The 27,521-nt window shown below is 35.5% G+C and overlaps 2 protein-coding genes across 3 annotated transcripts in view; both read right to left on the minus strand.

Moving 5' to 3' along the window:
* LOC149422698 (uncharacterized) overlaps window positions 1-27,521 on the minus strand; it is a 62,573-nt gene that overhangs the window by 15,282 nt on the left and 19,770 nt on the right. For both annotated transcript variants that reach the window (XM_089633461.1, XM_089633460.1), the window contains exons 6-13: window positions 19,715-19,869; window positions 16,788-16,937; window positions 14,999-15,219; window positions 13,555-13,663; window positions 12,784-12,936; window positions 7,736-7,854; window positions 3,871-4,100; window positions 1,678-1,822 (exon numbers count right to left, since the gene is read on the minus strand). In XM_089633461.1, the coding sequence (XP_089489587.1) occupies window positions 1,678-1,822; window positions 3,871-4,100; window positions 7,736-7,854; window positions 12,784-12,936; window positions 13,555-13,663; window positions 14,999-15,219; window positions 16,788-16,937; window positions 19,715-19,869 (1,282 nt within the window). The remainder of the gene's footprint in view (window positions 1-1,677; window positions 1,823-3,870; window positions 4,101-7,735; window positions 7,855-12,783; window positions 12,937-13,554; window positions 13,664-14,998; window positions 15,220-16,787; window positions 16,938-19,714; window positions 19,870-27,521) is intronic.
* Window positions 21,497-25,524, minus strand: LOC149422699 (uncharacterized). Its single transcript, XM_089633912.1, has 5 exons — window positions 24,932-25,524; window positions 24,329-24,508; window positions 23,483-23,633; window positions 22,419-22,938; window positions 21,497-21,902 (listed from the first exon to the last, which is right to left on the minus strand). The coding sequence occupies exons 1-5, from the start codon at window positions 25,123-25,125 to the stop codon at window positions 21,892-21,894; spliced, it is 1,056 nt and encodes a 351-aa protein (XP_089490038.1). The 5' UTR covers window positions 25,126-25,524; the 3' UTR covers window positions 21,497-21,891.

The following is a 27,521-nucleotide window of genomic DNA, read 5'->3' on the forward strand; positions in this document are numbered from 1 at the left end:
TAGTTTCCGTCGAATAGTAGCGAACAAATTTCTCAATCAATTAGGAATGTCATCACCGACGAAACATCAGCCCATTTGGGAATGAATTAATATTACCTGCAGGAGATATGAGGAAAACATTACCTATAATTCCTCGATCGACACCAGTGGACGAAATAAATGCATGCCTGAAATACTCTGCTTTGAAGCAACAGGTTAAGACGTTAAAATGAACTATAAGTATGCGTGCCAGCTGCAAAACGATCAATGTGATATTCTCACATCAATTGCTGGAAATTGGGAAAGGTGTCGTTTGATCTGACCTCGGGATGAATTTTATTGCCTCATAACATGTAAAATTTAGTGTCGTCAAAAAGATAATTAGTTGATGAAGTATTATTTCCCAATATTTAAACCAATTATAAAAATCACGATTGTCTGAGTGAACGAGCAGTTCTTGCAGCCACGATCCTTCGATCGTGGCAGCGAGAACTGCTTCAAATCTTCTCATCTACAAACTTAACAATATTATTCTGTCTATCATTCAAAGCGAGGTAGTCACATACGAGTTCGTCGACACTGTTAGCGGTAGTGAATGTTAGAGGGTTAATTATCCAACAGAATTTTTTAATACACTCAAAAATTGGCGTGCTGATTATCATGTTGCGAAATATAAACCAGCCAAAGCTTTGCAACGGCACGTGGTAAAAAAATTAATAAGCAACGTCGTAGAAGCAAAAATCTTGACAGGACCTTTCAAAGGAGAAGATGTCTCCGTTCCTACTATTCTAACAGATATTCCATTTCAATTTAAGAGATTGCAATTCCCAATTTGATGGCGTTTGTTTAGGGTCAATCTTTAGAATTGTGCAGTTTAGATCTAGTCATAGATTGCTTCTCACATGGACAATTACATGTTGCATATTCTAGAGTCGGCAAACCAGACAATCTCTATATATACACAGACAATGGAACCTAAAATAAAAAATAATTTATATCCACAAGCTTTGTGACATTAAACATATTATAAATGTGCACTTTATCTTTTCTTTCTTTTTCCATTTAACCAGACTGAGCCATAGCAACGCGTTATCGGGTACAACTCTTCTCTACGATCAAATAATGCTGTCAATAACAGGGTTTGAGAAATCTTCTCCTTAGATGCGCCAGAGAGAACTGATAAAACCTCACTAGATTTATTGCAATTCCCAAATCGATTGGCGTTTGCAATCACCATCAACAAAACTCAGGGTCAATCTTTAGAATTGTATGATTTAGGTCTAAACACGGATTGCTACTCACATGGACAATTATTATTATGTTGCGTGTTCTAGAGTCGGAAATCAGGCAATCTTTATACATATCTGCAAAGACAAACTGAGCGACAGCAACGCATGGCTGGGTACAGCTAGTGTTTTTATAAAAGGGTTATTAAGGGTTATCAAAGTTAAAAATTGACCAAAGTCACTTCATTTTACGGTACTATATGTTCAATTAAATTCACTTTTAAAAACAAGTTTTTGTCCGCATAATTAATTGTGATGCATTTTACGTTTCTGCCCATTTTTGTTTCACTTCTTCAATGTCGGCAATTAGTTTTTTATAAATAAATCCAGGTTTCTTTTGGGTCCCCCTCGCACATAATGAATGGAAGAATGAATGATGAAAACAAGGCAGAGGAGGAAGGGAATAGTTTACCTGTGACATGACGAAAGCGGCAAGCTGCTGCTGGTCTCCGACCATAACGAGGTTGTTGATCCCTAGGGACAGCGGGATGAGGATCTCGGGCTCCGTGGCCTTGGCTGCCTCGTCCACAATACAGAATGTTATCTTGTTCTTGAGCCTGAAAATAGACTCCATTAACCTCTTCAGAATCGGAGTAGAAAATCCCTCCAAATACCCCCCCTACTGTTGGCCCAGAATTCATGGAATTGCGTAAAAATTACCTAGATGAGTTTCGCCCAAAAACCAGAATTAAAACTATGACTTATGTTTTGTTTTGCAGTTGTTTTCTATTTACTACATAATGTTTTCTTATTATTCACACAAATTTCAAGTTTTTAATGTAAAATAATACATAGTATACTTGAGGCACGTTTCAGAGTGGAAGATATGCTCAGTACCGCCCTGGTGTAAGACCACTATCCGGAATGAAAATGTTCCTTGAACTGGCTTTAGTTGTGTTTAGTGACTAGATCTGAATAGCCAGGTACTACCAAACCTTCCTCTTTCTCTCCCCACTCCCTTCAGCCTCACAACATATCCCATATTGGGGAATTCCATAATTCTACTGACTCATAGACATATGAATATTAGTAGACCTGCCCTAAGTGATTAAAAGCGTATTATTCCCCACTCCCCATACCGGTTCCATTGGAGCCGGCTGGGCTCGCGTATGGCCTCCCGTGAATCTAAAAAATGTGACTTCATCATTCTTGTGCGAACTAGCGTCGAGCTATGGTCGAGGCATTTAACGAAATAACACGGCAAAATGGTGGCTTGTGCTATGAAAACTTGTAAAAATAGATGTGAAAAAGAGAATAAACCCAATTGTCGTATTACATTCCCTATGTAAGCATTATTTTACTTTATTTTAAGGTTATTCACATCGTATAATATGGATGAGTTGTAGAAACATATACCATCACATCTTGATACATCTGGACGCAAAACACAAAGCCGTTTGCATAAGAATCAGGGATGTGCCTTCGCCTTTTGCGCTTTGATAAAATACATAATCGTATCATTGTATTTTTTCATCTGTTATATCTTGCTGGAACTCCGTCGTATTAATAAAGGATAATAAATCAATCATTTTTAAATTTATTCCACTTTAATGGCGTTATTACTAAACGAGTTTTGAATCTTACACAACTCATAAACAACACTTAATATAGGATAAATGGTTTGTTATCAATTGTGAAAAAATGGTATGTTTGGAAGTAAAATGTAGATACAGTGAGCATGTTTGGAATGTAAAATGTATGTGTCATTTTGCTATCCGATGATATTTTTTTATCTATTAAAATTAAAAATATTATATTTTTCTACTGCACGTCGCCACCGATCATATATTATCTTTGGATCATACTATTACACGTCGCAACGGACCACGTGTTAGGTACGCGCTTGTTTCGTATGTACAGTACTGCTAGAACGAGAAGGAGTGCATATAATGTAATGCGCTAGGTTATACCGAGTGGCGATGTGTGATAGAAAATCAAGTTTTTCGTTTTTAATTGAAAAAGTGTCATCGGACGGCAAAATGATGTCCAAATTTTTACTCCAAATACTCTTAGGAATCGCTGGTAAAAGCTGTGTGTATATGATTTCATTTGTTTTTTTAGTTGTTTTACATTTCTATTATCTTCTTAAAAGTGAAATGTTATATATTATCAAAGATTTCAATATTTTATTATTAATAGGAACAGAGCGGTTGTGGCAACCCTCCAACATTGGTCGAATGTAGCGATTCTCAAGTGTGCTAATCGTTGTTTACTGGGAAGTAAATTATGAAACATTTATAAAAGTGTCTTAACTAAATACGTCAACAAAATATTCGACTCCGAAAATAGAAGAAATTTACTTTGGCGAATTTGGACTTCGCAAATTTGTTCATAACGTGGCGAGTAATTTGCGCTCCCATGTAAAAATGTCTATTCATTCAAAAGCAGATTTTACTTATAAGAACTAAATTGCGATATTATAATGCGAGATGCCTGTCAGATTGATTTATTGACGAATCACAGTCAGCTTTTCCCTCTGCATTCCCCAACAGTTGATTTTACCCCTCACCTTTAGGTTCTAGTCTATTAATATTCATATGTCTGTGTACTGACTCCAGGAGTATGGACTCTTGTACAATATCCAAAAAAATATATTTTAACTTACCCTTGCATCTTGCCGAGGCTGCAGCCCTGCAGGGTGGTGGCGATGACGTCTGCCTTCTCAATGATGGCCATCTCCTCATGGTATAGTGTGTTGGGCGAGGAGTGAAATGACACCAGGTCGTCCAGTTTCTTGGAGTAGTGTTGGTGCTGCACCTTGAAGTAGGCGGCCTGCGGCCCCACCGAGTCACGGCGGTACGAATACTTCTCTATTTGCTTACGCAGAACTCCAATCTGAAAACCGATGGAATACAATCAGTAACCTCGATTACGACTGTTTCTAATGCCAGCTTCCTAGACCCACTGTTGAACATTCCCTAATACATGTATAGCTGTATGGTGAAGAGGGTCGTATACTTCTTGGGTTAAAATCTTCACTCATAATATTCATGCAAGATTTTTTTTAGACTTGGCACAACTTTGTTCCATACCTCAAAATCACGATCATTTAATTTTAATCCAAAATTTCCCCGATAACCGGTGTACTCTTTCGACTCCAAGGTGTGCTCCCAACATCTCTACTGCGTGCCACATATTATGCTATGATCCACTTCCACCTGAGTTATCTAGTTAGTATCTGGGGCACCATTACCAAAAAAAAAGTTCCGAAATACAAGTTATTCAAAATAGAGCCTTACGGAATATATATAATCTGCCATGTGTCAAAGATATATACTCACAGACACAAATACTTCCTTTTACGATTCTGCCAAAGTATAACATCGTAACTGCCATTCTACAAATAATTCAACACTCCTCACACACCAACACTAAGCCAGTCTTTAATTCCGACATACACCAGCACAAAACACGATCACAAAATCAAATACACTTATCGTCATCTACTTACATGACTAAATTTGGAATTAACTCCTTACAATACATTGCACATAAGCAAAATAACGCATTACCTAGTAATCTAAAACTTCCGGCAACGAACAAAAAAACATCGGCAAAAGCTCTTAAAAGCTATTTCCTCAGCAGTTTTATTAATGACTGACACATTCTTTCTTTCCAACATAACTTACTCGGACGAACTCCAAAATAACTTCTGTGTTTATTTATTTTAATGTATCTATGTTGTCTTGTCTTTAATATAATGTTGTCTTTCCCGAAATGAGTTTTGAAAACTCACTGGGAATAATACATTATAACTTATTATTTTGTAATAAATAAATAAAAATAAAATTTTTGCATTTTGCGTTTTGTTGCTAACTTCACGTTTCTTCGGATGACATTTGTTATGTCATTGACCCGGTCTGTTTTGAATTGCTGCGAAATCCGGCCGAAATTTGATTATGCGTTCCATATTTCCTTAGGTAAATCGATTTAAAATATGTGCGATGACGCTGTAATTGCATCACCATAATTTGGGGCAGAGAAAGGCGTTATATCCTCTCTCTGTTCCAGGAGACTTACAAATTCGACAGGAAATTGCGCCACCCCAAACAACACACAAAGTAATCGCCAGGTTTGGTGATTCTTTGGTTTGATGTCCCGCAGGGCCCGCACTTGGGAAGAACGTTTAAACATTTTCCACATGAACTAATGCACACAATCGGCGAGCATGTGCTACGATTAATGATATTTAACAGCGGTTTTCTCTCCGGTCTTTAGTCAATGACGGTTGAATTGTTACTTGTCGCACTTTTTCCTAGGTGTGTGCCTTCCATGTACAAAAACAAGGGAGGAGTTTTAATTCCTGCTCTATGGTTGGTGGAAGCAGAACAAAGCTGATATAAACGAACTATATACGATTCCTTATCTATATAAACGAACTTCCAATAATTGCTGGCACAGAATGTTCAATGTTTGCTGATGACACCGCTTTGTTGTTTGAATGTAATGGAGACGTTGACGAATTTAACAAACAAGTTAACGAGACTTGCCAATTAATTGCAAACTGGCTGTTATCGCAACACCTATCACTCAACACAAACAAAACCCAAATTTTAAAATTTTGTCCAGTGCAAGCTACACCGATAAATATAAATGTAATAATCCAATCATTATTATTATTATAAACATTAATAATAATATTATCGAACCTTCCCAAACCTGTTCACTACTGGGAATGGAATTAGATATAAACATAAACTGGAAAGAACATGTCTCAAAAATTGTAGCAAAAATCAGTAGTTTTTCTTATGTTCTGGGTACCTTAAGAAAAATATTAAACACCGAATCAGTAATAGCCGCATACTATGGTTATGTATACTCAATAATAAAATACGGTATTATTTTTTGGGGAAACTCGGTAAACGCTAAAGATGTTTTCATCATACAAAAGAGATGCATAAGAAAAATTACAAACTCTGATCGTTTAGACTCATGTAGACCTATGTTTAAAAATCTGAAAATACTGACAGTCACAGACATATATATATTGGAGTTATGCATGTTAGTGCGATCATCTACAGACAAGTTCCCACTAAAAAACTCAACACATAAATACGCTACAAGGCTCACAGAAAACTTACTAATACCAAAAGCAAACAAAACAATATTCCAAAAAGGACCATACTACATGGCCATTAAAGTATATAACAACCTTCCACATAACATTAAACAAATACAAGATACACACAAATTCAAAACGTTACTAAACACTTTCCTTGTTAATAAATGTCACTACACGTTGAGTGAATACCTCACGTAAATGAAACACCTATTTTTATTGGTATATATATTTGTATTTTTTTTATTTTTTCGTTGGTATATTGTTATTTTATGTGTATAAACATTGTAATTAAATAAATGTGGTTAGCTGGAAGAAATGGGGTCTACCCATAAGCTATACCTTTTGTAATTTTAATTTTACAATAAATAATTTTTGATTTGATTTGATTTGATTTGATAATACCAGAATAATTACAAACGTCATAACGAAATAAAATATTTACTGCATATTTATTTTTCGGAATAACTTTATTGAGTAAAACCTCAAATTGTAATATTTAAATATTGAAGACAATATTAGTGATTTCTAAACGAAAATCTGAAACAGAAAAATCAGAAAAGGAAACGGTCACATCTGGAACTCGAACCCAGAGGACCCTTGTCTTTCCGGGACAGTGCTCTACCAAAATAAGATAGGTTTATCTAAAAAAGACGCTGTCTGGATTGCATTTAGTTCGGGTTTAATCTTTCGATCATACATAAAGATAGTTGCCAATAAAAATGTGCAGTGAAAAAATGAAGATAATGTTAGTAGTTCTTATTCGAAGTATGATACAGTTAAAAGTGACCGAGGGGAATAGGGTCCCATTAGCTCAGTTGGTAGAGCACTGTCCCGGAAAGACAAGGGTCCTGGGTTCGAGTCCCAGATGTGACCGTTTCCTTTTCTGATTTTTCTGTTTCAGATTTTCGTTTAGAAATCACTAATATTGTCTTCAATATTTATATTTACTGCAAATGGGTATTACTGCTTTTTTACATTTTGATTTCGCAACTGATCGATATTTGTCAAATGAACCAGATTGTTAACAAAGTCCGCAATTTCTATACAATCGTAATACATTCCAATACCTGGGGGTCAGGCAGTTTAAAAATCTGTCAACTATTAATACTGTTGTATTATGGCCGGGATACGCAGTACGCATGCGCATGATTCTGAGTAACGTTTTCTACTAACCCGTTCTTATCCCCCGTATTATCTATTATGAGTAAGACGGATGGTGTTTATGTCTGGTAAGTTGATTTTTACCCGCATTTCTGGGTTCAGAAGCCAAGGGGCTCTCGCACTGCGACGGATAGTTTTTAATGAAATGTACATCCCTAATTTATCAATCCTACTGATGAGTCCAACGAGGGTAACAAGTGTATGGAAGATAAGACTGCTAAATGTTATAATAGAGGTAATACTGCACCTGGTGTCTGATGTGGGGATAGTTGTCAAACTGCTTGGCCATCTCGGTGGAGCTGATGGCTAGGGCACGGGGGTGCATGCTGTCACAGCGCCCCACTCGGACCATGCTGAACTTTTTCGCTGTAAAAATAATCACAATGTTAATATCCAATTTAAAAAATAAATTCACTAACCAAGTACATTCTACATTTTTTTAGTTTTTTTTTAAACATTATATCTTGTACTCCATTATATCTCATATTAATATTAATAAATAAATTTAAAAAATAAAAAACGTAGACAATAGATAATTTCATTTGGTTTAATTCACCTCACCAGACTGAGTCTGTTCTTAGGGGGGAATTACTTAAAACTATGTACATATACAGTAAAACCCCGTTAATTCGAACCCCGATAATTCTAAAAAACGCGTAATTCGAAATTTTCGCCAAAAAAATATCCACAGAAAATTTTTTTCGTACAAAATGGTTTTTTAATTCGAAATTCATTAATTCGTAATTCGAAATTTATTTTTGTGCGCACGCATAAATTTGTTTGTGTAATTCGGAAAAGTACGATTTTTGCGAAAATAAATCATAAAATTTCGTAAATCTGAATCTAAAAGACAGCCATGACGGTAAATCGCCGAAAAGTATATTTTTACGTGATTATACATTGCCCTAATTAGTATTATTATTTTGCAAATCGGAATCGATTTACACTGGAATGTCGTATTTTTTCCAATTTATTTCGAATATCCGAGTTTGAAGGGCCGAGAAAATTCGTTTTACGCGGAAATATATGGTAGTTTTATGAATTTACATCAAAAATCTGAATTCAATGAGTCGGCTGCGACGGAATTCGAACGCCAAATTTCAATTTACGCGGAAATACAACATATTTTTACGAAATTTACTTAAAATATCTGAATTTAAAAGGCCGGCCGCGACGAAATCTGACGAGAAAATTCAATTTATGCGGAAATATATCGTATTTTTACTAAATTTACTTCGAATATCTAAGTTAAAAGATCTGGCGCGACGGAAATCAGCCGCAAAATTTCGATTCACACGGAAATATGACGTATTTTTACGATATTTACTTAAATTATCTGAATTTAAAAGGTGGGCTGTGACCGATATCGGCCGCCAAATTTCGGTTTACGCATAATATCCGAGTTTAAAGGACCGGCTGCGACATTAATCGGCCACGAACATTTGATTTACGCGGAAATGTGTGGTATTTTTATGAATTTGCTTAGAATAACTGAACTTGAAGGGCCGATCGCGGCAAAAATCGGATGCAAAAATTCGATTCAAACGGGAATAATTCGAATTTACTCCAAAGATACCACCCGAATTTGAAGGGGTGGTCGAGGAACTCGATTTTCGATGTCTTTTTTTTTTTCATAAAGTTTCGAATTACGTGGGAATTTGTTAATTCGAAATTTGATTTTTGATGTCTGCTGGATTTCGAATTAACGAGGTTCTACTGTATAATATATAAAGAGTGTCCAGGTGTGGGTTTGTTTTTTTAAACAGTTTTATTCTGAGATTGATTAAATTTTGCACACTTGACCTTCAAAATAGGAGGAAGGTCACTGTATACTTCAAATTTCTAAAAACTACCCCCACCCACTTTTCTCATCCCATAAAGCAGAATTTTAAAACTTCATGATGAAATTTTGTAGACTTGACGTTTAAAAATAAGAGGAAAATTACTGTCTACTTCTGATTTAAAAAAACTGTGTAAATCCCGGGCAACACCGCATGCCAGGGACTTCAGCTAGTTATGTATAAGTTATTACACTATCTTACACTTATAACAAATAACAAGAGTTTTCAGAGGGGCTGAGGTCGAAACTGACCACTTTCTTGTAGTGTCAAGAGTAAACCTCTTTCGCGGTTGGCGCTCGAAAGAGAAAACGGTACTAACTCCAACAAGAGTCAAAATAGAAAAACTGCAAAACAATAATGTGAGAAGTAAGTATGTGAATTGTGCAGAGATAAGATTGAATGCGAAGGAAATGGATGGTCTAAGCATAGACGAAACATGGAACCACATAAAAGTGTGTCTTTGTGAATCTGCTAGGGAGGTTTGTGGAATAAGTACGCAAGGTAGGAAGAAAGGTGATGCGTGGTGGGATGATGAGATTAAAGTACTGGTCTCAGAGAAGAAGAAAGCATGGTTATGTCTGATTGCGGCTGGCAGTGCTTCCAGCGAAGAGAAGTATTGAGCGAAAGAGGTATATAAGGAATGTAAGAAAAAAGTAAGAGTTGGAGTGAAAGAACGAAAGAAACGCCTGGAAGAGGAAGAAGGAATGAAAATGACAAACCATTTCCAAGAAAACATTAAGTTGTTTTGGAAAGAAGTCAAAAGGTCCCGGAGTGGCCCAGAAAACGGAAGCATGAAAGTGATAAAATCAAAAGATGGAAAATGTTGACGAATGAGGAAAAAATAAAAGAGAGATGGATGAATTATTTCAAGGAAGTCTTCGAAAGCGAAGTGAGTGACAGTGATTCCAGCGGCGAATCAGATATGAATGACGATGGAGTGAATGTTACCGAAATTAGCATGGATGAGATAGAAAGTTCGATTAAATGTATGAAGAATGGTAAGGCTGTCGGGTTTGACAATATTGCTGCTGAATATTTTAAAGGAGGTAGCCGTATAATTCTCACATGGTTGTGCAGTCTTTTTAACCAATGTTTAAAGGAAGGTTACAAGCCTTTAGATTGGAGAAGGGCAGTGATCATGCCATTATACAAAGGTAAAGGGTCACGTATGGAATGTGGGAATCATAGGGCTATTAGCCTGCTAAGTTCAGTTGGCAAGCTTTATGGTAGAATTTTGATTGAAAGAGTAAGAAAGGAAACAAAGGATAAAATATGGGATGTGCAAGGTGCTTTTATGAGTGGAAGGGGGTGGATGGACCAGATCTTCTCATTGCGTATGCTCACTGAGAAGTTTCTGGCAAATAACCAGAAACTTTTCTGTGCCTTTGTAGATCTACAAAAAGCATACGACCGAGTCGACAGGAAAAAGCTATGGAAGGTGTTGTCCAAGTATGGAGTGAATACAAATCTGACTCAGGCAATTGCGTCTCTGTATGAGGGAAGCGTTGCATGTGTTAGGGTGGACGGTGGTTTTACGGGGTGGTTTGATATCACAAAAGGTGTTAAACAAGGCTGCGTAATGTCACCGTGGTTATTCAATCTATACATGGATAATTGTATGCAAGAATTGAAAGAGGTGGGATTGGGCGCGAATTTGAATAATTTGAAAGTATGTTGCCTGTTGTATACTGATGATGCGGTGCTGATTGCTAATAGTATAGATGATCTACAGTCTCTCGTGTCTAGGATGAACGAAGTATGCATGAAGAATGAGTTAGTAATGAATGTAGGTAAGTAAATGAGTTTGTGTATTTAGGAAGTATGTTTACGAGAGATGGGAAGGCTGACAGAGATATTGAAAGAAGGGTAAATGCAGTTAATTCCGTTAATGGAGGACTGAACGCCGTTGGCGCTAACAAAAAATTGTCCAAAGAAACGAAGTTAGCAGTCCACAACGGAGTGCTGGTACCTACCTTGATGTATGGAAGTGAGGCATGGAACTGGCAAAGAAAGGATGAAAGTAGATTAAATGCTGTTGAAATGAGATCCCTGAGGCGTATGTGTGGTAAAACCATGTTTGATCGTGTGAGGAATGTGGAGATCCGCAAAGAGTGCAAGGCTGATGTAAGCGTAATGAGTAAGATTAAGAAAGGGACGCTTAGATGGTTTGGGCATGTAGAGCGAATGAGCGAAGATAGGAGTGTAAGGAGGATATATGATACAAATGCGAATGGTAGCAGAAGTCGGGGACGCCCGAGGAAGACATGGCACGATCAAGTGAATCAGATACTCGAGTCGGGCCATGTCAAGAGTCAGAATAATAGAAGAGTATGTATGAGACGATGTATGAATGTGAATGAGGCAAGAAGTGTGTGCCAAGACCGAGTTGTTTGGCGGTCCGTCCTCTCTGCCTACCCCTGCGGTGAAACGGCGTGATGGTTAGTTAGTTAACATTGAGGTTGGGGTGTTAACAGGGGGGGGGCTCATTACTTTTGAGTGTGATAGAGTTCTAAGTTAGAAAAATTCGACATTATTGATGGTTAGTCCAAAATTTTATTTTTTTTTTCTAATGTAATATTTTCAGGGAGTTTCAGTTTGGCCGTGACTGCACGCCGCACGCCGCACTGATTTCCCGAAAATCTTTAAAAAAATATATTTTCAAATACAACAACATCAATAATGTAATTTTTTTATAAAATTAGCACTCTAGTACACCTAAAAGTCACGAGCCGCCACTGGTGTTAATTCCATCACATTTCATGACCATCAAACTGACGATCGGTGCCATTTAGAAATTTGATTGCTAATTCTGGGCTCGTTATAGGTTATGATCAGCTTTCAAACGTAACCGACATGCTGCTATGCTTTTCAGCTGATTAAAATATGACCATTCGCTTAAACGAGCCGAGCATCGCCTTTTTACGGGAACCGTTTAAATGTAAAAAAAATTATAAATGGCGCTAATCTTCAATATTTATTTATTAAAAACCGTTCAATTGGAGTTTATAAATTAAATTGAGAACAAAAATAATGTATATTTACTAGTTAACTATAATAGTTAATTTTACTTGTTAATTATCACACTAACTTTAAAAGAACTCTTGAAATTTATAAATGAGATTTAATATTTTTTTTAAATATGCATATTATACATAAATTATAATTACTCATTATTTACACTAACTAAATGTGCTGAACTAATTTGTCTTTGAATGTGTCAAATTAAAATTGAAAATATCAGCGACTTCTAATAGTTTGTTATCCTTTTTATTTATTCTCTCTACAACAGAATTGAACAGAACATTGTTGAACAGAACATTGTTGTGAAATAATTATTTGATGGTCAACAAATGTGGTGGGTTTTCAAACACCACCAACGTAAATAAATTGAGGGAAATTGTATACATAGTTCAAAGGGCAATGTTTAATAAATTATTGTTAAAAAAAAACTTACAACCAGACATTTTCTCTCTAGCCTCCAGCAAGCGCAGGACTATCTCATCGATGGCCACATTGGTCTGGGCACAGATCAAAACCTTTCCTCGGTTGTGCCGGATGGTCCTCTGCAGATACTCCATCATGATAGACACAATCACACGCGATTTTCCTGCATGATTGGAGACCAAAAATTATCTATTTATAAATTAATTTTAAGTTGGTAATACATGTTGTGATGGAAGCTGCATGATTTTAAATAAAGTTATTATGCTTTTAATTAACTAACTAACCATCTATTTCAGGGGTAGGCAGAGAGGGCAGACCGCCACACAACTCAGTCTTGGCACACACTCCTTGCCTTATTCAAATACACACATCGTCTCATACATACTCTTCTGTTATTCTGACTCTTTACATATCTTAATCTTGTTGATTACACTTACATCAGCCTTGCATTGTTTGCAAATCTCCGCATTTTTCACACGATCGTATCGATCATACATGGTTTTACTACACATACGCCTCAGCGATCTCATTTGCACAGCATTCAGTCTAGTTTTATCCTTCCTCTGCCAATTCCATGCCTCACTACCATACATCAGGGTCGGTATGAACACTTCGTTGTGGACTATTGGTTTCTCTTCTTCAGACATTTTTTGTTAGCGCTAACCACAATAGTCCTCCATCACTGGAGTTACCTGTATTTAAATTTATTTATTTTCAATATCTCTATTATGATTATAACAATATTATACAGTGGAATGCTATTATGTTCATATATTATTACCTGTCCCGGGTGGTCCTTGTATGATTTGTATGCCGGGAATAGCCGAAGTGAGGGCGCAGATGCACTGTGACACAGCCTTCAACTGACTGGGGTTCAGGTCGTGCTTCCACTGAAAAATCAAATTTTTTAGCAAAATACATCACCGAGAATGGTCAAAATATTTAAAGGCGCTATTTGTATTCCAATATCGCACATGGACATATCTTCGGCTCAGTCGCCAAACATCGCAACATTCGTACACTAGTCCATTCATGACCTTGTACTCTGTTCAAATGCACATTAGGCAGACCTGCATACAAACTATAGTATTCTATTAGTAATTTGAAGTACGATTATCCCACAAGTATGTACTTATTATTCATATGTCAAATTCAGCAGTCCGCCGCGTACCTAGACTCAAGTGCCTAGCTTTGTAGGCCGATGGGTTGAGTTATCGTACTGTAGTTGACCATTTAACGACTCACCAGGGTTAATTATCATTGAAGAAGAAAATTTAAAAGAAATAGAATTCAATGATGTATTACATTGATGGGTATAATGTAATACATCGTCAAAAGTTTAAGTAAATTTGTTCCAATAAAATTTTATTATTATAGTTTTAAGATATTTTGATTAGTCCTCTGTGTATCCTAGCAACTGTCGCACATGTTTCCATTCATTTAGTTTTTAACTAGCCGTACCCCGCCAAGCATGGCGTGGCTCAGTCTGTCTATGCGGATAGATATAGAGAAACAACGGCGAGTGTTGCTTTTATGTCCAACAGATGGCGCTGTTTTCCAAAAAGCATGTTTGTCCAATGTATGTTTTTACCTGTCCCATAAAAACACACGTGAAGAACTTACGGAGGTTTAAGATTTTGAAAAAAGAACATTTACATTTTTATTTATATAGATTGGTACTCGGTTCTGCCAAGTTTTTTTTTTGGATACATTTACAAAATGAAGTCTTTTCGCAAGTGTAAACATGACATCAAAACCAAAATGGAATCTTCTCACAAGCGTAAACATGACATCTTAACCAAAATGGAGTCTTCTTGAAAATGTAAACATGACATCTTAACAAAAGTGGAGTCTTCTCGCAAGCGTAAACATTACATCTTAACCAAAAAATAGAAATTTGATGAAAGATTGATGGTTTTTACAAAATACATCTTTTTATTTTTTAGCATATTTTTTTTTTTTTTTTTTAATTTTTTTTAAAAAGAAAGAAACATTCCCAGGCTACGAATAACCCAACAATGTTTGAAAATCTCCTACTACCACCACAGAAAGCCGAAAATGTTGCTTGTGTTGTGATGGAGGACTTAGCCAGCCGAGGAATCGAACACGCGACGCTCGGGTGAGACCCAAGCGCTATGCCCACCCAACCACTGACCGGTGATATTTTGCATGTATGCACTATTTTTGTATTGCAAATGCATATAAGAATTATAGATATGTGGTACCTGCATGGGTGACAGATTGGTGAACTTCCTGAAGTGGTTAGCCCGCGGGCTGACTATCTGGTCCAGCAGTTTGGAGGTTTGCAGTTCGTACACCGCACGCACCATGGCCAGCTCATTCTTGATGGAGTTCAGCAGCTTGACCTTGGCCACGGAGTTGGGGCTCAAGGCCACTATCTGCCACGGATCCAGCTTCACATAGATGCTCACCAATAGTTCCCTTCCTGCCAGCCAAACTCAATTGTGTTAGTCAAGAAAATATTGATAGCTTAAAGTTAACTCAATGTACAATGTTATTCAGATACAATATCTAGGCATTAAGTCATCGACATGACAATTTTAAGTGGATTAGAGGATGTAACAACCAGAGATGTGCTATCTTTTCAAATGGAAATGCAAAATGGGTATTTTCCATTTTGCATTTTAAATGCTTTTCTGAAAATCATTTTGCATTTTAAATGCTTTTCTCAATGCATTTTCCATTTTAAATGATTTTTTGCAACATTCTTCCTACTATCTCCACTCATTTTTTTTTCATAAGCCCCAAATATCAGTCGGTCCTCAACCTCGCTATGAGAGATAATTTACATTTGTCAAGTTGCTCCCTGGTAGGAGCCCTGGCAATTGAGTGATACCATTACAAAAAATACTGATTCAAATACTGAACATGGGGCCATGACACTGTAATATTAAATGTTAGATAGCAGTTTCTATGTTTTTACGTTGGCAACATTAGTCCCGCGCAAATTTTTTGTGGTTTCATAATCTGTAGTCGTGGTGTTTTTGGATTTACCAACATGTAATATGTTTGTTCTACATTGATGTCCATTATTAACCTTTTAAATTCCAGTAGGTAGAAGTGTAGCTGTGCACAGCAGGCCAAGAATGCGAGTTAACTCGCTCTTGGCACAGAAGCGGTTAAATGACAAAATTGTTTAAAAATTCTATAATTATTTTAATTGTTTGACCTGAGAAACCATTTTGCATTTTCAATGCATTTTGAAAATAGGTATTTTGCATTTTGCATTTGAAATGCTTTTCTAAAAACCATTTTGCATTTTCAAATGGAAAAGTTTTGACCCATTTCCATTTTGCATTTCAAATGGTTTTGGGTACCCATTTTGCACATCTCTGGTAACAACACTAATGGAACTTGCAGCCTGGCTTCCCAACTCCAACCGACAGTGACAGCTTGAGACTTTTGATTGTGATAAGAGTGTTAAAGTTTGAAAAATTAGACATTATTGATGTTGTTTAGTCTAAAACTATTTTTTTTTCGAACATTCAATTTTTTGTATGAAGATTTTCAGAAAATTTCATTTTGGTTGTGAGGAAACTAAGTTGTTTTACTATAATACTTCGATTTTAAATGTCATTTAAAAATATTATTTGACTGAGGATTTAACCCTCCTACCCAGGAACTGGAGTCGACAAGTCTACCAATCTTGCCAAATGCCGATCGGGTAGGACCGACATTTATTTCATATATTAACTGCTATAATGTCATTCTATTTCAGAGAAATGCGTATATGTTATGTCCGCGTGTGTGTACATGTTGCCACCAAAATCATCGATTGATTGATATAATGCATTGTCATCTACAACGAGTCTTTCTGCCGAGTTTCAACTCGATCGGATGTTGGGAAGTGGGTTAATTTACGCTTACGAGATTTGCATACATTCATTACCGAAAACAAAAGTGAAATTTACAAAAGACATCTTTCAAAATAATCTTTAATTAACTTTGTAATCTTATAAGTATTCTAAATAATGTAGATATAAAAATACTAACCTCCGTTAGCCAAATTTTTATATTCAGTTTCTTCAATCATTGCGAGGAACCAGTGGTTTGAGCACTTCGGCAATTCAGGAAATTTCACCAGCAGCAGCGTTCCATAAGAGATACTTCTCGATCCATTTGTTACAACGCCCTTGCTATTAACTGCAAAAAAAATCTATTTAGGATGCGTTGTACATATTAACAATTCTGTTTCTCAGGGGTTTTCTCACAAACTCGTTTAAACAATAAAACTCCGGCGTCAACAAAAAACTTGGGACTTTTATTGTAATAGATTGACAATGGCCCTGATATCTTAATTAGCAGGCAGTTGGAATAATATGGTTATGGTTCTCACATTATTTATTATCCTATTATTCTCGACAGCTAACGCCATCTACGGGTAACCTAATAGACTAATCTAGTGTCATCTGTGGGTGAGTTCATACACTAATATAAAGGATATTACAAATTCAATGGTCTATTTGTATATGGAGACATCTTTTTAACAATTTTTTTTTTTAACTAATATGGGTATTCCTAGAGAATGCCTAAATTACGATAACGTACTTTGTTCATTAAATTTAATAAAATTATCTCATCGTAGAATCATTTCTGATTTATGTTTGTATAAAAATCATTAATTCAATGTTTGATACCCCTGATTTATTATATGTAATCTCTTTTCATACTCCAAGCAGGTGAGTTACAAGACAGTGCCTACCATATTATTGTATCAATTCTACATCAACGTCCCAATATTACACTCCTATGCGACGGATTCAACAGCTAGGAAATAAATACTCCGATGTTGTTGATATATTTAGTACATCAATTTCAATATATACCTTATTGAAGTTTGTTTCATCAAGTAGGGGAATATTTTGAAAAAGCTATTTAAATTGACTAACACATTAACAGAATTTTGTCGGCTGAAAGAATTTTTTTTTTTTTTTTTTATATTTACATACTGTGTGGATCAAATTCAATAATATTTTTATTTATATATATTTTTGTGCAAGTGTTTTAAACAGACATTTCCTGCACTATTTACAAGCATAATTTTATAAATATTGTTATACATGTATGTAAAAGCCTTAATAGGCGTAAAATAAATAAATAATGCTTTGAATTTATCAAAATGAAATGACATTTACCACAGATTTTTCGAAATTTCAACCAAAAGAATCATGTAATCATAGCTTACTTGTAATTTATATATATTTACGAAAATGCTAAATTAACAATATTTCAACACAATTCCATAATTTTTGTTTGTGTATGTTATTTGTTTTCCCTTTCGAACTAGACAATATTTTAATTGTTTCTCTATTGATACAGGGGCAGAATCACTAACTCAAAATTTGCAATTTTTACTCGTCTCCATGTAAAAATAGGCCATTGAGTTATAAAGAAGAGCGTTGTGAATTTTTTAGCAGGAATTATTTTTTTTTTTATTTGAGGACAGATGAGCAAAAATACTAAATATGTAGTTTCTAAAAAATAATATTATACAAAAAAAAAAGTTATAGAGATTCATTCATCACAGAGTTTAGAAATTTTCTTGGATAATTACATACAGACGGAAATACTGTACACAGTACACCGACAGCAGTACAGTATCCCTAAGTATTTACGGCACAAACTGGTACGGACTCATAAATGCCATTCTCATTTTGTATATCTGTGAGATTTATGATTTAAGCAGCGTTAGAAAGTGGAACACCACGCTTTATATTAGAATTTTCCAAAAAATTGTAAAAATTCCAAAAAATCGTCGACCGCCATTGCTTGCATGTTTGCGAAAGATTTGTCAGTTCATTAATTTTTTATTAATTACTAGCTGATTCCGCCACGCGTTGCTGTGGCTCAGTCTGTCTGTGCAGATAGAGAAACAATAGTGCATGTTGCTTTTACCTCCAACAGATGGTGCTGTTGTTAAAAAAAAAGCATGTTTGTCCAACAGATGGCGCTGTTTTTAAAAAAAAGCATGTTTTTACCTGTCACAAGTGACATCTATATAATAAAGGTATATAAAAACACACACATATTCAAATGCAACGTTGTGTCAAAATTTCAAAGCAATTAGTGAAGAACTTTCTGAGATTTAAGATTTTGAACATTTACAGTTATTATAGTGATTTGTTTTTGGGGTATTATGCCGTGTTGCGCTACTTCCTTCTTTAGCCAACGTTTCCAATTATACGTTAATGTCAGCACTTAGAGTATTGGAGCTGGCAACACGGTATCGCATCTTTATACATAAACACACATTTCACGTCAACCGTAGATTACAAATCTGCCCTGATGATGGACACTGCAATGCTGTCCGAAACGTTGGCTAAAGAAGGAAGTAGCGCAACACGGCATAATACCCCAAAAACAAAACACTATAATACCCCAAAAAATGAAAAAATGGCTGTGAAAATCTCAAATCATTTACAGTTTTATTTATATGGGTTGAAATCAAAGTGAATTGACAGAAATCTTCACTATATTTGTGTCATTAAATGGGTTTTTTTAATTTCGTATAAAGTGGTGTTTTTACAGTTTAAATGACAATCGGTTAGCGATAAAACAATTGTAAAAAAATTCCTCAAAATCAAAATTTTAATATTTTTTATTGTAATTTTAAAACTGAAAGAATCTTTCATCCGCTTTCAAAAATTGTATTTCATTTTATGATACATTCAAAAACAGCAAATCTATCTGAAAATTAATCTTACCAGGGAATATTTTTAAATTAATCATGAATCAGACGGATTTTTTTAAAGTATGTTGACGACAAAATCTCAAAAAAAACCAGGGATTAAAGTTTTATATCAGAAACAGTGCATCACTTGGTAGCAAGTTTTAGTGTGAATTTCGTCCGTGAGCAGAATAGAAGCGGAAGTCATGCCCCCAATAATAATACATTCATATAAATAAAAATATGTTCTTACTTTTTAAGGTCACTTTGGTTATTTTAGTTCCCGTGAAAGCTTTGGGCGGACTGCTCAACAAGGTAAACTCAAGCTCGTCATTCTTTTCCCTCGTCTCCTTGTAGGCGGCGAAAGCGGCCTCCCAGACTTCCAGGATGACCAAACAGACCTGGGTACTGGAACCAAAAATATTTAAATAAGTAATATTGGATTCAAAAGTGAGAAAGGAAAGCAAAACAGGTCGAAGTTGGCCGTTATTTCCAATACCTTAACTTGGAAAATTAAGTATTAGGTTTATGTTAATGTTTATGGTTAAGTTGCCAATAAAAAGCTTTACTCTAACATTTTTTTGTGTAGTGGATGCAGAGGGCAGAGGCAGAACAATGGTTATAGCAATGGAGTCACATAAACCAAAGTGTACGCAGCGGCTCCTCAGGCAGCTTTCTCCTAGTAACGCCGCATTATAATTGAGAAGCTGAATGCAATTACAACTTAAATGCGCACAAGTTGTTTTTGCTCCCATCGCCTTTTTGATATCTCCAATCTCTCCTTTATCTGCTGTGTAAATATTACTAGTGTAGATTTTACACAGACGGAGCTACAAATAATAGTTTGAATGATAGTTACAAATAAATGTTACTCAAAACTACAATTTTCATCGTAAGTTGTTATTGCAACAGCTCCCCAATTGTTAATTGTTATGTAATTAGTTGAATCAGCTAATTTTCATTATAAACAAGTGTTAGTGACAAATCAGTGGAAAATTATAAAGTGTGTGAATGCTTAAGTAAGCTAGTGCTTAAGTGAGCGAATGCTTAAGTGTGTGAGAGCTTAAGTGACAAGTGCTTAAGTGAGCTACGGCCGTTGTTCCCAATCCTACTTATCAACTGATGAGCCGAAATTTTGGCTTAAATGCACAACTAAGCTCTTCCCAACGCAAAAGTGACCACTGAGTGATCAACTAACTTAAGGGACCTAATTTACTGGATTAAGCATGCCTCAGTAAATGACTAGTTATAAAAAGTGTCAAAAGAGTGAAAAAAAACGTCATTTTGCTGTCATCAACATTCGTGCACTTGTCAGTTTAAATTTTATTTTTTATTAATATGGACAGCGATGAAGAAGATATTTTAGATATAATAGATATTGCTGAATGGGCGGAACTAATTGACGATAATATCGGGTTGCACAGGCGGCGACAAGATGTAGATGTCGATTTTATTCAAATATTGAATGACAAAGATTTCTTCAACCGTTTTCGTATGTCAAAAGCTTGTTTTTTATATGTTTTAAATCAAGTTGAAGGAAATCTAACGTATTCAAGTGAAAGGTAGGTTTTTACTTATACAATTGTCATTTTTGCAATCAATATGCGAAATATTTTGTACTTTACCTCTTAATTAGATTCAATTTAATGTTATTATACTTTGCTTATTGATTTTCAGAAACTGCCCCATTTTGCCATGCAATCAATTGCTTATAGCATTACGCTTTTATGCAACCGGTAGTTTCCACATTACAAACGGAGATTTTTTCAAAATAAGTCCGTCTGCCACCAGTAAAATTGTAAAAAAGGTGTCTCAAGCCTTGGCAAGTTTGAGACCTCTTCACATACAATTGCCAAGAGGACAGGAAGTGAATGTCGTCAAGAGGGAATTTTATCAAGTGGCTAGATTCCCCAATGTAATAGGTGCAATTGATTGCACTCACATCAAGATACAATCCCCTGGTAAGTGTTGCATACATGACGTGTGTTTGTTGTTTTTCTCAACAGCATCAATTAAGTATGTATTGTGTTAACCATCTGCTCTCTCCAAAAGGTGGGCCAGAAGCTGAAACGTTCCGAAATCGAAAGGGATACTTCTCTTTAAATGTTCAAACAATATCAGATGCTAGAATGAGAATCAGGGACATAGTAGTCAGATGGCCAGGAGCTACGCACGACTCGCTCATCTTCCAAGGTTGTCGAGCCAAAGCAATGTTTGAGACAGGCCAGTATCCAAATGGTGCACTCGTAGGAGACAGCGGATATCCATTAAAGGTATTTAACACACAACATTAAAAATACTGTGTTCAGTTTTTGAATAGTTTTAATAACATTATTTGGAAAATTATGCAGGACGATAATAATATAATTAAACGATACAGGCAAATGTGCATCATTCTTCTCACAGGTGCTCCACTTGATTTACTTCATGTTAAGGACATTCTGAAAAAGAAAATATTACAAACGTATTAATGTTTTATTTCAGACGTATCTTCTGACCCCATACAGGAATCCGGAAACACCCGTCCAACAAAATTACAACCAAATACACATCAAAACAAGAAATGTTGTAGAAAGGCAGTACGGTTTATGGAAAAGAAGATTTCCTGTCTTATCAAATGGCCTTCGATTGAACCTCAACACCACAATGGCAGTCATAGTGGCATGTGGAGTTCTGCATAACATATGCATCAATCGTGGGGAGGAACACCCAGAAGATTTGATCCATGACGTTGACGATATTCACAACAATGTGGCAGAATTTAACAATGCGGGAAATATTGCACATTTAAATAGAGACATTATTGCAAATAATATGTATGTATGAGCACTATTTTATAATAAATATTATCTTCTTTTTTATTATGAGTAAAATTGTTTTAGAATAGAGTTGTATAATTGAGACGATGTTAAGATTGGTGAAGATTTAAATAAAAATATTAAAAACAAAACAATTACCACTTTGTAATTTTTTTAAAATGGCCTCCTTGGCTTTCCTCTCCAACCTCAGAATATCGAGTTGAATATCTGATAGGGCAGCCTTCGCGGCCCTCTCCTCGTTGAGGATCCGCAATGTTACTTCTGCCTGGGCAGCCTTCGCCATCCTCTCCTCATTAAGGGTTTGCAATGTTACTTCTGACTGGGCAGCTTTCGCCACCATTTGCTGATGAAGGATTTCCAGTTGAATTTTAGATTGCATAACTGTCTCGACCTTTTGCAATTGAAGGATTTCCGTTTGAAGATCAGCCTGGGAAACTATAGCCTGCTTCTTCTTTATCTCCAGGTCTCTCATATCCTTTCTCTTTGTTCCTTCCGTTTCGAGTTTAGCGGTTGCGACTCTTTGAAGGTCACTAAGGAGTGAGTCCTTCACCGTTTTTTTTAAACAAATTCGCCTCTTAAATCCCTTCCTGGGAACTGAAGGTGGGAAAGTTGGTACTGAGATCACTGGAGTTTCAGGAAGTGAAGTTGGATTTTCATTCTGAAAAACATGAGGAGAATATCAACGTAATTCGTTTTATAACCAACAACAAATATTTTATTTTATATGGTGAACCAACCTTTGAAAAGACCATGTAATAAAATAACATTCTTGTAAAGGATGAGAACTACTTTACTGTTTATAAGAATAAAGTAATTAATATATTATATGGATTTAGTTGTTTCAAATACAACTAACAATATCTTTTGTTATTTGTTTTTGGGGTATTATGCCGTGTTGCGCTAACTCCTTCTTTAGCCAACGTTTCAGACAGCATTGCAGTGTCCATCATCAGGGCAGATGTGTTATTATAAGATGTGTTGTTATTATACAATAACACATCTGCCCTGATGATGGACACTGCAATGCTGTCCGAAAAGTTGGCTAAAGAAGGAGTTAGCGCAACACGGCATAATACCCCAAAAACAAATAACAAAAATACTTTTGGCCGTGAAAATCTTAAATCATATTTAACTAACAATATCCTTTAATGCGACTTATAAGATTAGTGAGACGTCAGGATAAATTAAATAAAAAAAATTACCAATGTCCATTCCACGCTCCCTGCTGATTCCTCCTGTTGACTTTGTGCCGCTGTTGGCTGCATTTCTTCCTCCCAATTACTGCTAGTAGATGCCTGTTCCTGTTGACTACAGGCACTATTCTCTTGGACAGCAGGAGCATTCGAGTCAAACCTTTTAAAATAAAATGAAGGATTTCAGACCAAAATCATATAATATGAACAAGTCATGCAGATGTACATTCCAGATATTTTATTGAACTACAACGCTTCTAAGTTTAAACTAGCAAATAGTTTGACTTCAGCCTTCAGAGGACGAAGCAGCTATCGTTATAATAATTACACATCAGAACTTGTTTATAAATAAAGTGTTTTTTTTGCAAATTGTATAATAATATGAAAATAAAACAATCATTTTATTTATAACCACGAATTAATTGCAATAACAAATTAATTGTTTAGTTTTAATCAAATTTTTCAAACCACAAAGTTACTGCTAAATCCAAAATATGTATAACAGTATGGTTGAGTATATGAAAGAAAAAATAAAATGGAGTTCTACAAATTAAACTTGATAACAAAAAATAACTACAATCATTTCAGCTTTCAGATTCCACTATGTAATGTTAGAAGTCGGGATTTATTTCAGTACAGAAATTTTGGGACTCAACTTACTATACATATGTTCCGCGATGCTCAGAATACCAACGGAGGGAAATAATTATACCGAGTCAGTGTATGTCTTCAATTTATTACAAATAAATACAAAGATTGTTACCGAGGCACTTCAGTTATGTATCATACTATGTTATTTACTATAAATGTAAAGGCCCCTAAAAGGGCATTAATAATTAAAATATTTAAACTTACGAGTTTTCCAGCCCGGAAGAACTTAACCCAATTGCTGCTTCAACCTTTAGCAGCAATGGGTCTTCTGTGGCTTTGGTGGGCCCTCCCCCCGTTCCAAATACCTGGCTACGAATGCTTGCCCTCTGCATTCGGGCATCTCGTTTTATGTTGTCCCACGCCTTTTTGAGAGCTACGAGGGACCTACAATGGTATAAAACATTACTGATATTGCATCACGAGAAATCAATTAGCAATTCTAACTAACCATCACACCGTTTCCGCAAGGTTGGGCAGAGATGAAGGACCGCCAAACAATTCGGTCTTGACACACACTGCTTGCCTCTTTTACATTCATAGATCGTCTCATACATACTATTCTGTTATATTGACTCTTGATATGGCTTGACTGAATTATCTGGTTTACTTGATCGTGCCATGTCTTCCTCGGGCGTCCCGGACTTCTACCATTCACATTCGCGTCAAAATATATTCAACTCGCACTCCTTTCTATGTACCCAAACCATCTGCGTCCAAAATGAAATAAAATGAAAATCAATATCATCAGATTGTTAATTACATTTGAATTTGAAGAAGACACAATATAAAATGGGATATATAACGTACCTTTGAGATGAACTGCCACTGTTAATTTCTATCAAAATTTGGTTCCACGCGTCTTCCTTCAACTTTGCCGTCAAACCATAGTTGGGGCCACCAGTAGTTTTGGATAAAATTATCCGCGACGACGTTATCAACTCTACTAATTTCATTTTTTCGTTTTGGGTGAAATTCTTGGATCGTTTCGGTTTGTTTTCCATTGTTTGTTGTCAAACGGAGCGCGAGTAGAAAGCAAGTAGTAAACGTCAAGTGAAGCAAAACATTCGCGGCGCCAAGCACTGTGACATTAAAGTCAAGCTAACACTTTATTTTTAGCATATTACACACGATTGCTTAAAAAAAATTATATATATGTATATATAAATATCCGTTTATGTAAAATAGTATGTAAAACAACTTATATGCATTAATTTAAATACAATTATTAATTTTTCAATATTAATTTAACTTTGAAAGTTTTTACTTTGACGTCATTTTATTGTCTATGAAAGTGGGCGGACCATTTAAGTTTTTTAACGGTTAAGTTGTTTGGAAAAAGGCAAATCGAGCGTTACTGAGTAAATCGCTTAGCTGATTGAAGGCTGAGAATGATCGTTCGAAAAATTGGGAACAACGGGTACTAGTGCTTAACCTTTCCCTTACTGTGCTAAAAAAATACACGCGTTCCGGTGCTGTGAAGTCGATACACATCTCAAAATAAGCGATTTAATATCGGAAAAATATGAATATTCATGGCTAATCGATTATGTTTATTATATTTTATATCAAAAATGATAATAAATGTAATTTAATTGCTGAAAACATGAAAAAACAATCGGCAGATGCTAAAGAAACGTGCGAGGGGTCCACATCTAACGACGGTTTGCGGCCAACTGGCTAGCAACTGGCTACAAATACGGCTATGCGGTCGTAGGTATCGATGGTCTAAATCAAAAACTACAACTGCAGAAGTGTCTCATGTTCCCGCATAGCGAATTAAAGCGGGACATCAATAGCGTGTCATTTCCTCGCACACTCTTTGCGTATTAGTATCACACGGTTGATTGTATTGGTGTATTTGTTCCCGATTTTTAACAAAAATCTCTGATTTTTAATTGAATTTGAAAACTATGTAATATATTATTTTTTAATTCAGTGCATAAATGTATAACGGAGGAATACCTAAAATCTGAACCCAGAATTTATTATATTTATAGAGTTATTAAAGTTATTAGAAGCAATGTGTAGTAAATACACACCACAGATAAGGAAAGGTTAAGGGAGCGAGTGCTTAAATGAGCGAATGCTTAAGTGAGCTAGTGTTTAAGTGAGCGAGTGCTTAAGTGAGTGAGAGATTAAACGAGTGCTTAAGTGAGTGAGTGTTTAATTGGGTGAGTGGTAGCTGGTTTATTTGCACGTAACACAAAAATTCCAATGCCCAAAGCCCGTGGAACTATCTCACCTAAAATATTCAAAGGAGGAAGAAGTAGGGGCGTGGTAAAGAGATAGGGTAGGAAGTTGGGAAAAGCTGTCTCTACAAATGCCAGTTACATAGAATAAAGTTCAGAAATGATTATCAGTCATATATATATAAAAAAGCATTCACATTAAGAAACATTAGTCAGTAGTGCGTGTACCAAACATTAATTTGTTAAAAAAAAGATATATTATTTATTTCATATTTTAGTTACACAGTTGTTATTTTTGTTCCTTTTAATTTCAACAATTAAGTCCTTTCGCTGAGAGCTCCGTTGTAACCCGTTTGTACATGCATTGTTTCCGAGAGGATATAGCGGAGCCATCATAGATATTAGATACTCACCGACAGTAGACCTCAGCATCAAAGTAGGTGTAATAACTAAAATAAATATTATTTTGTTATAAATTAATTTAAAGGAAATGCAATAATTATTTTTCTTTACAACACTGTGTAACATGTAAAAAAATTGTATATTTAATGTAAAAAATGCTAATATGAATTTTTTTTTTAAATTTGTTTACGATTTTTAGTGCTGATAATAGAAAAAGAAGCGCTACATGCTTTAAAACAGTGATGCATAATCCACGTCCTATTTCATCATTGTGCTAAATAATTGAGTAAATACACAGAAAATAGGAATACGCTTAATATGCACATTTTATTTTAAAAACACTTTGTATCAGTTAGATGAGAAGTAAGTATTTCAGTTTCTGGAAATGGAAAATAATGAAAAAAAAATTTCGAACGAAGCAAATATTTTGGGGTGTGACATCTTTAAATAGTATAAAACAAAGTAGCTATCTGAGTCTGTTTGTTTGTGCGCTTAGTTCTTCTAAATTACAAAGGATTTGGATAGGGTTTTCACTAACATTTAGAGAATTTCTTCCGGAAGGTTTATATATATGATACATACGCATTATATTTACAGAAAGTAGAGAAAAGTTGATGTTTTATGGTCAAGTCATGAAAAATATTCTTTTTCGGCGCTTAAATTGTTAACGCTGGCTAAACCTTATGAGACTTTGCAATAGCAATACAATTACCACTTTTTTATTGAATTAACACACTTCACACATTTATTTTCGCCCGTCCGCCGGCGCAAAAGATACCCGCCCCGCCCAAATTATTTTAATTGGT

The sequence above is a fragment of the Hesperophylax consimilis genome, chromosome 7 (genome assembly GCF_061612785.1).
Source record: "Hesperophylax consimilis isolate HC1 chromosome 7, BYU_Hcon_1.0, whole genome shotgun sequence".
NCBI lineage: Eukaryota > Metazoa > Arthropoda > Insecta > Trichoptera > Limnephilidae > Hesperophylax > Hesperophylax consimilis.

What these genes read in the sequence shown, in the direction of transcription:
- LOC149422699 (XM_089633912.1), bottom strand. Translation starts at nt 25,125, where the DNA reads ATGGAAAACAAACCGAAACGATCCAAGAATTTCACCCAAAACGAAAAA. An exon ending in TCTTCCGGGCTGGAAAACTC is followed by an intron (nt 23,634 to 24,328) that starts GTAAGTTTAAAT and finishes TTATTTTAAAAG; the next exon opens with GTTTGACTCGAATGCTCCTG. An exon ending in GGAGCGTGGAATGGACATTG is followed by an intron (nt 22,939 to 23,482) that starts GTAATTTTTTTT and finishes CATGTTTTTCAG; the next exon opens with AATGAAAATCCAACTTCACT.